The sequence below is a fragment of the Terrapene carolina genome, unplaced genomic scaffold (assembly GCF_002925995.2).
Source record: "Terrapene carolina triunguis isolate 2854851 unplaced genomic scaffold, T_m_triunguis-2.0 Scaffold641, whole genome shotgun sequence".
NCBI lineage: Eukaryota > Metazoa > Chordata > Testudines > Emydidae > Terrapene > Terrapene triunguis.
The window spans coordinates 2,100,358-2,110,842 of NW_020664992.1; the positions used below are offsets into that span (position 1 = coordinate 2,100,358).

At 40.4% G+C, this 10,485-nt stretch overlaps 1 protein-coding gene across 2 annotated transcripts in view; it reads left to right on the plus strand.

The window, feature by feature from the left end:
• LIMA1 (LIM domain and actin binding 1) overlaps positions 1–10,485 on the plus strand; it is a 39,090-nt gene extending 28,605 nt beyond the window's left edge. For both annotated transcript variants that reach the window (XM_026659576.1, XM_026659577.1), the window contains 5 exons: positions 42–149; positions 2,378–2,435; positions 3,613–3,728; positions 7,546–7,679; positions 8,177–10,485. In XM_026659576.1, the coding sequence (XP_026515361.1) occupies positions 42–149; positions 2,378–2,435; positions 3,613–3,728; positions 7,546–7,679; positions 8,177–9,200 (1,440 nt within the window). In that variant the 3' untranslated portion in view covers positions 9,201–10,485. The remainder of the gene's footprint in view (positions 1–41; positions 150–2,377; positions 2,436–3,612; positions 3,729–7,545; positions 7,680–8,176) is intronic.

Genomic DNA, 10,485 nt, shown 5'->3' on the forward strand with positions numbered 1-10,485 from the left:
GAAAAGGAATGTCAACACTCAATTCCTTTGTTGTTCTATAGAATGAGATTCAAGCCAGTGACAGTGAAATAAAGAGTTACAAATCTGAGCAGAAGGAGAATGTGCCACCAAGTCCTGAGGACTCCGTTTCCCATCAGGATGGGGATAAGGTAAGATGTGCTCATATTGATTGAGGATCAAGAACTCTCCTTGAAATGGAACTGTTTGAAGATACACAACAAGCATCTGGAAATTGAGCTGTATTGGCTGATACAAATTATCTGCATGCTGTGTGACTCATGATTTTGAGATGATCAAAATTTAGGATGGTAATTACAAACAGGCAAGAGAAATTTTAATTTGTAAGACTCTAAATAAAAAGTTCTTTGTGTGCAGAATATCTAGCTATTTTTTTACAATTTTATCTAGAGGGGGTTGCGCTTGAGTTTGTCAAATATAGTAAATGTTCTTGATGTGGCAGAATCCTTGAATTTCATAATGGTGGCATATTAAGAACATGGGAGGAAGAAGCATTATCTAATAGCAGCAGCAGACTGGAAGTGGGGCCTCCTGAGTCTTATTTCTGACTCTGCCATTCCTGAGTGACCTTTGGGCAAGCCACTATACTCTTCTGTGCCATTTTCCCCATCTGTAAAATGGGGAAAACACCTTTTAGGTGCTTTGCTTGCACACTTAAATTTCTGGTAAAGTGCTTGGGGAGCCTCAGATGAGAGAAGATGTCAGTGCAAAGTACCGGGTCACAATGACTTGAAAGTGGGTCAGTGCCGCAGAGTTGCCAGATCTTGGTTAATGTAACTGGCAATCTGATTAGCTTTTTTGTTCCTGCTGTTTAAACTTAGTTTTAAAATGGGTACTTTATTGTGTGAATAAGGGGACAGTAATTATATAAAGTCTCAAGGCATCTGTGACTTAAATTGGGGGGATGGTAGAAGGGAATAAAAGTAGCTAAACAATTGTAATTCAAATACAGTGCATTACGGGCTTTCTGAACACGTGGTAGCCTAATGCTGGGAGGGCTTTTAAACCTTTCCGGACTTCCCTCAGCAGGCAGCCAGACTGTTGCTTTCAGCTTCTTGCTGGGAACTGAGCGAGTCTTCACATTTTAGCTTGTTGTGGGGTGGGAAAGCAGCCACCAAGGGGAGCCTCTTAAAAGGAAACCTATTAAATAAAAGCAGTTTCTCTCTGTTAGACTTTCTGCTGTTGAACGGAAGGTTTGACTAAAACCCTCTCTCTGTTAGCTCTGAGAGTGAAGTTACTTTAATTTATAGGCATTCCTTTAGTGACTGACTTGATGTGTAATAGGAGCACAGTGTAAGAACCTACATTAAATAGACTGTTGTGTGGTAGTAGGATGGTCACTTTGACATCACTGCAGGATAAATCTAGTACTGTCCAGGACACACCTATTAAATGGCAGAAATTTCTGGAGAAAGAGAGAGGTTCAACAGAACCTCGCTTACTTGTACACTCATAATTCAAGTGCAAAAAATCACTGCTTTCCTCATCCTGTACATCCCAAAGTTTCAGTAACAGAGTGGTTAAAAATTATCTTTGTTATGGGTACAAAGTAAAGTGTGGAATGCTTATTAGGAAGTATCATTAAAATTAAACTAGTCAAATGAACAAAGTATGTTATCCGGACTTGTTTGTTTACTTCCTCATTAATTTCCAAAGTGCAATCCTTTGCAATGGGTCTTTCAGTCATTAGTGTGAATTAATGAGGTTCTGCAGTTAATCTCATTATGGCATTTTAGTTCCTCAGTGTGTAAGTATATTTAAGCTATATTTTATTTAACATAGAGAGAGAACCAGGTTAAAATAGCCCTCTAGAACCTGCATTGAGCTTTTCACCTGGTATGTAAATTATTCCGTATCTGAACCAAGTTTATACTAGGCTGCGTCAACAGTTCTGTTAATGAAAGAATCTTGTACTTCAGAGTATTTATATGTGTGAGCTGAGCAGAAGGTATAAAACAGTGACATTTGTAAATTCTTTTCTAAAGAAGGATGTAGAAGACAGACCAAGCAAGTTTGTTCTGAACTGGGAGCATCACAGCTTGTAGTTTTAGGGGGAAACTTCCAAAATCAACAGTCACTTAGGCTCCTATGTATCCTCCACTACTCAAGAAGTGGCAGTGAGGGAGGTCCTGAAGGTGAGAAATCCAGAACATATGTTTTGTAGCCAGTGCTAGCATCGTTGAAGTTCTTAGCTTAGGGTGGACACTGGCTGGTAAACAGGATTTTCTGTTTTATTGTTCTATTAATTGCCCGTTATTTTGCTACTCATGCCGTGATTATCCGTTTATAAATTTGAGTCTGTTAACTGGTGAGCCCAGCTGACTTCCATATGGTTCACAGTATAACATTACTTTTGCAGGTTTTCTTCAGGGAGAAGAGTCTGGGTTTCCACTCCAATCTTTCTGAAGATGGCACCAGTAAGCACTCATTCTCCTAGCCCAATAAATATAGAGTGGGCAGGTGGATGGGAGGATGTGTTGGCACTGTCTACTTGTATGCCATGCTTATGTCAAGATGAGTTTGCCCTTAGAACCCAAAGCTTCTGGAGGAAGCATCAGGCTTCCCATTTAATCACAGGGATATGCTGCTCAAGACTGGATTTCATTTAACTTTATGAAGCAATCTGAGCATAAGAACTCAGATCCTAACACGCATAATGGAAGCCCACTCACATTATCTAGGCGCCTTCTTGTAATTTTGTAGCACATATAAGCCAGTTGTTTGGTTAAAGTGGACATTTGTTCATGGGCCTGTAATGGTCAGCCTTGTCTTATAAACTCCCATTTCCAGTGGTTTAGAAATTGGCTGTAGAATTTGCTGATTATGAAACTTGTCATATGATAGCCCAGAAGGAGAAGATCTTATTCATAAATTGGGACTCTGTTTTTTTAAATGTTTTTAAAGATTGTTACTTTTGAATATAGTAGTCTTAATTCAACACTTGCAACCCCTTCAGATTCTTGGGATTTTTCCAGTAAAAATCTTGTGCTAAAACCTCAGCCCAGCTCAAGACCTGGGAATTTTTATCAGGTTTATAAATTGGTTTTTAACTGTAGTACTGAGACAGCTTTAATGCTTGCTTGATAAAGGCTTTATATTTAACCGCAGCAGTGCAATTCTCCCACCATTTGGACTTAGTGTTCCAGAGCCAAATACAGCAAGCACTGTAGCCAACAGATTAGTCAATAAATATATTAGCAGTAATTGACTAAAGTGCCTTCCAAAGGTATTTAAGCACATGTTTATAGCCCATTGACTTCAAGCTTAACTTTAGGCATGTGCTTAACCATTTTATTAAACTGGAGCCATATTTCCCAGAAACGAGGTTAGTGCATACTGAGAAGCTGGCAGCTATCTCATTCCCTCAACACAGCCTCTCAATCATTTGATAATTTCAGTGCAGAAAAAGATGAGTAAATATATTTGCTTGCTCTGGCACTAATGCTTTAGTCATACACGTTTAGGAATAGACAGACCTTTAAGCCTTTCTCTGGCATAATTGCTACATGGTCTTACCAGACTGAACTTCCTAGGAGTTTCTCGTGGCTTTTAAAAATGAGTTTAACAGAACTTTCCTTCCCCTCCCTTCCCCAGTTGAACTAAACTCGCAGAGTGAGACTGAAGCCAAGAGACGTGTCTACACAAAACAGCAGAGCTCTGATTCCAAACCAGCCAACCAGACTGACACCTCTCCACCAAAAGTAGTGAAGGTATGGTAGCTATTTATTTCCTAAGCACTAGCAACAGTTAATACTTAAGCAAATCTGATTGTAACATGGACTCAATCCAGCCTATGAATCTGTGTTTGCACTCCCAGGGGATCTTATGCTATTGATCCATCAATATGCAAACTCTCTTCAGCAGAGAGCTCTTTACCATAGGGCAAAGCTGGAGTTTAAGTCTTTATTTTGACATCTTTTAAAAAAAAAACAAACCTCATGCTGGAACTAACTCCTGACAGAAAAGAGACTGGATATAAAGGAACTTTGCCCAGTGCTCAGCATAGGGTTTTGAGTTCTGAATGGAAAAGCATCTCAACACAATTGTAATTTAGTTCTTTAATGATGGAGTTTGTGAGCTGCCTGCTGACAGCTGCCATATTGTTAAAGGGGCACTGTTCCAGTGACCGTATGGGAATACTAATTTGCTTCTGGGATGGGAGGAGAAGTTTTGAGTACAGAAATCTGGATGTAGGTCTTGCATTGACAAGCTCTTGGCTTTCCTTAAGTCAGAGTTCCTAGAGATTTTCATCTAGGTCCTGATGCTAATCTTTAAAACCCACCCTGGGGCCTCGCTGTCTGCCTTCCTCCTCACCTCAACCATGATAGCAGCTGCAATCAAGAAGGTATTCATAGCTGAGGGAGCTCAGTGTATAACTCATAGGAGCTGGAGTCCTGGCATTCTCAGAGGCAAGCCCTTAGATGTGAAATTCCCTTCCACTGGAGATCGGGATGAGTCCCAGTTTTATCATCTTTAGAGCCCAGTATGCTGCTCCTCTCTTTACCCAAGCCTTCCTTCGGTAGTGATGGCTGTAGATCTGCTCATGACTTTCTGGGATATAAACAGGCAAGAACAACCCCAATATAACTGTAGCTGAGGAAGCGATGGAGAATTTTTGGACAGGGATTTATTTTCTCACTTTGAGGCACACAGATGTTATGTGATGAGCACTTTAATGATATCTCAATAACGTGATGTGAGGTGCATCCTCTTCACACATGCTGTCTGAAATAGGAAGTCTTATCCCTGCTCTGCCACAGACTTCCTATGTTACTCTTGGGCACATCACTTCACCACTCTGCATTTTCCCCCCTTCTGTAAAAGAGGGATAGGTATAGTATTTCTTTTATTTAAGAAGATAGCAAGATTTAATTAATATCACAGTGCTGTGAGCACCTCTTCTGAAAGGTGCTGTATGTGCAAAATTTGAGATGGCAAAAATGCCTTTAGGACTGTATAACTTGGAAGGTATTCCAGTGTGTGTTCATATGTAATCTGCTTATCCTTTAAGTTTATGGTTCTTTGTGCTTATTTCAAAAGAATCTGCTCACATGATAAAACCCAACTTGGATCTCTACCTTTATTAATAGTTGTTGCTGCAGTTTTTAGAGAACAGCCCAGATGCTGTTGATTTCATGTAAGGTTCCTATTTCTCTTCCAGCTTCTGTTTCCTGTTCCTGGTTCCTAATCTCTACTCCTGCCTTCTGCTTCCCTTCTAATGTGAGCTCAACTCTCGGCTATCTCTCCAGCTCTCCTTTTTTTATTAACTGGGCTTCACCCTCCTCCTGTAGTAGCTATGTATAGTAATGCCCAGAAAGGAAATTTTTCTCTCTTCACCCCAAAAAACCACCTCTTCAGCAGACCAACAGGGGTCACTGTATAACCATGTAAGTTCCTCCTCTTAGATGGGGACGTGTATTGCAATAACACATGCTAGCACTATGCAGTGCAGCCTTGCAGTTATGCTGTCTTGGGAAGAAGGGCAACTTTTATTGGTAAGGAAGTTAGTAATACCTTGTTCCTTTTTGTGGCAAGGGTGGGTGAGTAGATCTTCGTCTGGGCTAGTAAACTTCAGTGGCGTGTTCTAGAGCTTGCACTGACTCACTTACACAGAGGTGAGAACATTGGTGCAAAGGGTCAGTGTCTTGAAGTTCCCTTTTAAAAATAAATAAATCTCTTAAGGCTCTGGGAGTTTTTTGAGGTTTTCGATCAAGTTCTCAGTATGGATTAGTCCCTTAGTGTAATTTCAAATACCTAATATCAAAGTTTATTTTTAAAGTTCCCAATCTAAGTGCATTAGACTAGAAATAATATATAGCAAACTGCCTAATTATGTGCAACATTAAAGTTGTGACAAACCAGTTTAAATCAACTGGCTCTGTTCAGCAACCTGATCCTCATCTATCATAACCTTCAGTTCTTAACCATGTCATCATTTTATTTAAAATACAAACTAGACACCAACCCCTGTAACTGTCTCTTGTGATGTTGCACTTCCTGCTTCCATATCCCTTAACCATCATATCCTTCTCTTAAAGGCTTTTAGTAAACTTGTAGTAGAACATTTCTTTGCAACAAAGTTGACTGTATCTAAGTGTGATTTTCTGTACCCCTTTGACACTGGACCTAGGTAACTTTCTATTCTGTTGCTAGAAAAGCTGTTGCAATCAGGTCAGTCCAGAAGGGCCAGCTTTTTGACTGGATATTCAATATGCCATTTTCCTCTTTATTAAGCTTCCATGTTAAGTCGCCTCTAGTAGGTGTGTTAAGGAGTGAGGAGCATCAGGTGACCTCTTTGGTGGACATAGAATATCACCTCCTTGATGCTGTCAGGAGACACATTCTGAGGTTATTCCCGAGTAGCACAATGCTGACACTTGATACTTACTAGTTTATCCTTAAGATATTTCTTAACTTTTATGGGATGTTGCCTCTGATGGAGTACACGCACTGTTACTAGTCTGTCAACATCAGGGTTAACTTTAGTTATCTGTTGTGTAACTTTAATTTTAGTGAAACTGCAAATCCCTAAAAGCTGTGTGTAGCTAGTGGCTTTGCTGGAGCTCTGAAATTTTTCATATGGGGTTAGATACATTTCTTGCTGCCCTGAACTACTGAGACTAACTTTTTAAAAGCAGGCTGTAGGAATAAATTACTGGCTTAATCAGAGTTTGTATGGAAAGTTGCCTAAATGAGCCGCCTTCATTCCTAAAGCCATAAGCATTTAGTAAAACTTACTCAGCCTAAACCTTTGAGCAAACTGTTCCCCTCCTGTCGTCCTCTTCTCTCCTCTCCCCCCCCCATATGTTTGTTTGGCCTTCTCATTACTTGTTCCCCCCACTGAGCTTCTTGTATTGCTGTTCATCTCACTGGTTTTTTTTGTTTGTTTTTGTTTTTTTTAAACTTATCCCCTCTTGTATTTTCCCCACTTCCTCATCTTTCCCTATCAGCAGGTTTGAGGCAGAGAGGCTAGGACATACAAGGTATTAAACACCTGTGGCTGGCCTATGTCAGCTGACTCTAGCTTGCAGGGCTCAGCCTGCAGAGCTGTAAAATGTCAGTGTAGGCATTTGGCCTCAAGCAGGAACCTGAATGTCTACACTAAAAATTTACAGCCCTTGAGCCCAAGTCGGCTGACACAGGCCAGTTGCAGGTGTTCAATTTCAGTGTAGATTTACTCAGTCTCTTGGGAATGGCTTGATAGAGCTTACTTTATGACCCATGTGAGAATTTTAACACTTCCACTGTCAATTCTTGACTATTGTTTTACCTCCGAGGTTTAGGTGATAGGAGAGCAGAGAGGGAGAATGCAGGATAGGCTCTTGCTATCAAACCAAGGCAATGAGCCTGTAATAGGTCTGCTTTACTCAAGTAGGGTACAGGGTACAAGTAGGGTTCAGAGCTGCTAATTATTAACTATTAAGTAAGTTGTTTCTGAGAACTCTGGAAGTCTTGGACAAAACCCAAGTCAAGTCTCCTCACACACTAGTTCTTATCCAGTTAACAAGCCCTCTTTTCTTCCCTTAGAAGTTTCAGTTGCCAGTGAAGGAAACCTGTGTTGCGTGTCAGAAGACAGTGTACCCAATGGAACGTCTCTTTGCCAACCAGCAGGTGTTTCATATCAGCTGCTTCCGCTGTTCACATTGCAATAGCAAACTCAGGTAATCTGTGCAGAGGGTGAGGTATATGAGTGTGTCAGTCCTTTAGAAGGAAATTCAACCTTCCTAAAACATAACAGGAAGCTGAATACGATACTGTGCAAATGTTCATCTGTGAATACAGGCAGCTGTAGTCTAGTTGATTGAGCAAGGGCCTGGGAGTCAGGTTCTACTCCCAGGTCTGCTGCTAACTTGAGCATGACCTTGGACATGTCACTTGAATTCTCTATACTAGTTTTCCTATCTGTAAGATGGGGATAATACCTACCTGCTGTAAAGATCTTTGAGCACTTAAGAGGAAAACCCATAGAAATGCCTTTTTTATACTGGGTAGGACCTTTCCTCTGGCGACACCAGGTCAACACACTATAAAACTTGCTTTTCTAAAAACTTTGAGATGTTTAATGCCAAGTTTTTCAGTGATCTAGCTAAAATTTGGGCCTTAATCTACAACTGATTGAGAGACATGCAAAGTGCTAACATCTTGTTTTCTTGAACAGTCTTGGAACATATGCATCTCTACGTGGGAATATTTATTGCAAGCCTCACTTCAATCAGCTCTTTAAAGCCAAAGGCAACTATGATGAAGGTTTTGGGCACAAACCGCACAAGGAACTATGGGTAAGCAAAACTGAGAATGAAGAGTCCCTGGAGAAATCTGCCCACACTGTAAATACAATAGAAGGCCCTCAAAGTCCGGGAGTAGAGGATGCCCCAATTGCAAAGGTGGGAGTTCTTGCAGCTAGCATGGAAGCAAAAGCTGCAGCTTTGCCTGGAAGGGAAGAGAAACCAGCAGAAACAAAGAAACTGAGGATTGCCTGGCCACCTCCATCAGAGCTAGGTAGTCAAGGAAGTGCATTGGAAGAGGGTATCAAAGTATTTAAGCCAAAGTGGCCCCCAGAAGATGAAGTGTCGAAGCCAGATGTGCAGGAGGATGTGGACCTGGATCTCAAAAAGCTACGAAGAACATCCTCACTGAAGGAAAGAAGCCGTCCATTTACAGTAGCAGCTTCATTTAGAACAATGTCTGTTAAAGGCCATAAAACAGAGAACGTATCTTCTCCTTCCAAAGCAGATAAGGTCACGTTCAAACAAAATGAAGAACTAGAGAGTGAGGCAGTGATGGAAAGAAAGCGAATGGAAAAAAGAGCTGAGAATGGGAACATCCAGAACACTGAAGAGAAGAATAAAGAATTGGAGGAAGAAAGAGGAAGGGAGGTGTCCGATATCAAGGCAGACAGGGAAGAGAACTTGGTACAGAATGGTCAGGTGGGTATGGAGACAGATGAGGAAGAAAACGCCACAGTGCAGCAGCCATCTCCAAATAAAGAAATATTTGACTCCAACTCTCCTAAACATTTCAGCTTATTGAACATGGTCCCTGCTAAGGAATTATCCCCTAGCCAGAATAGCAAATCCAAAGATGTTGTGTTCTGGGAAGGTGAAGATGTGGAAGATTTGTCTGTGGAAGAACAGATCAAGAGGAATCGTTACTATGAGGAAGAGGATGAAGATGAAGAATAAATTGGTCTTTCACTAGAAAACTTGCTGCAAGGTGCTGGGCCTTAAATTGGTGTATTAGCTTTTAACAAGCAGCTGCCCTCTGTGAAAGTGATGCTGTCCTGCACGTTGACACATTAGGGAACAACAGAATGTACAGATATGAGGTAGAAAAGTACACTAGAAACCTGCAAAGATCATATCTAGCTGTATGGAAACATGTTTGATCCCTTGGTGTGGGACAGCTGTTCCTACATCAGGTAATCACAATTTACAGCATGAGAACACAGATCTATTCTATACCCTGGTCATTGTATTTTATTCTTTTTGTGCTTTGGCACTTATTCCAGTAACAGTAGTTTGCAGGATTCCACTGTACTCCCAAAGGTGGTAGTAAACACTTTCTGTAATACACTATTATTACCACTATGAATGCTACTGCAGTGCTTAGGGACCAATTCCAAAGTGACTTGCAAGCCTGCTTTAAAAATGATGACTGAATGCACTTTAATACATGTAAAGGGCACAGCTGGGATGTTTTCCTCATGAAAACACTAATTTTCTTTGTTCTTAGTATCTAGCAACTAAAATATATTAAGTACACAGAATGCAATGTAATTCTTTTTATTTGCTTGCTCTTGATGAGTGGAAAACTTCTTACTTTGCACTCTGCTCTCCTGTATACACAACTAATTCTAAACTGGAATTAAGAGGTAGTACAGCCCTCTGGCTGGTTAATGCACCAGTGTGCCCCTTGCTGGAATAGTAGTGCAGATCAAACCCAATCATGACTGACGATACTCTTGAAGACAAGCCACCCCTTTCACAGGAGTCTGCAGGGCATTACTCTTGCATTCCATGTGCTTTTTCTGAGGTGACTTTTTTCTACTTTTAGATTTCATTCCCTCTTCTGATTCACTTAAAAATGCAAATAACTTTTTTGTAAGGCCTTTTGACAGTTATTAAACCCTACTTGTACCAAACTGCTAGAGATCTTTTTTTAATAGTTACAACTGTGAGACTTACACATACAAAATCTAAGAAAACTAGACAAACAGTGGGATTCTTTCTGGGAACTGGTTTCTAGCAAAGCTTTTAGTACATTTTTAAACTTGACAGGATTTATTTTACAAATAATAATTTGAATGGGGGGGAGGTTTATTCCTACAGTAGTTTATTCTCTGTACTGTATTCACTTGAGAATTAGTCCTATCTATATTTTTATAGAGGTGTAAAATATTCTACTTTCTTCCAATCTTGCTAAGTATGAAACATTTGTATTCAATAAAGCATTGTAATTTACTTTGAA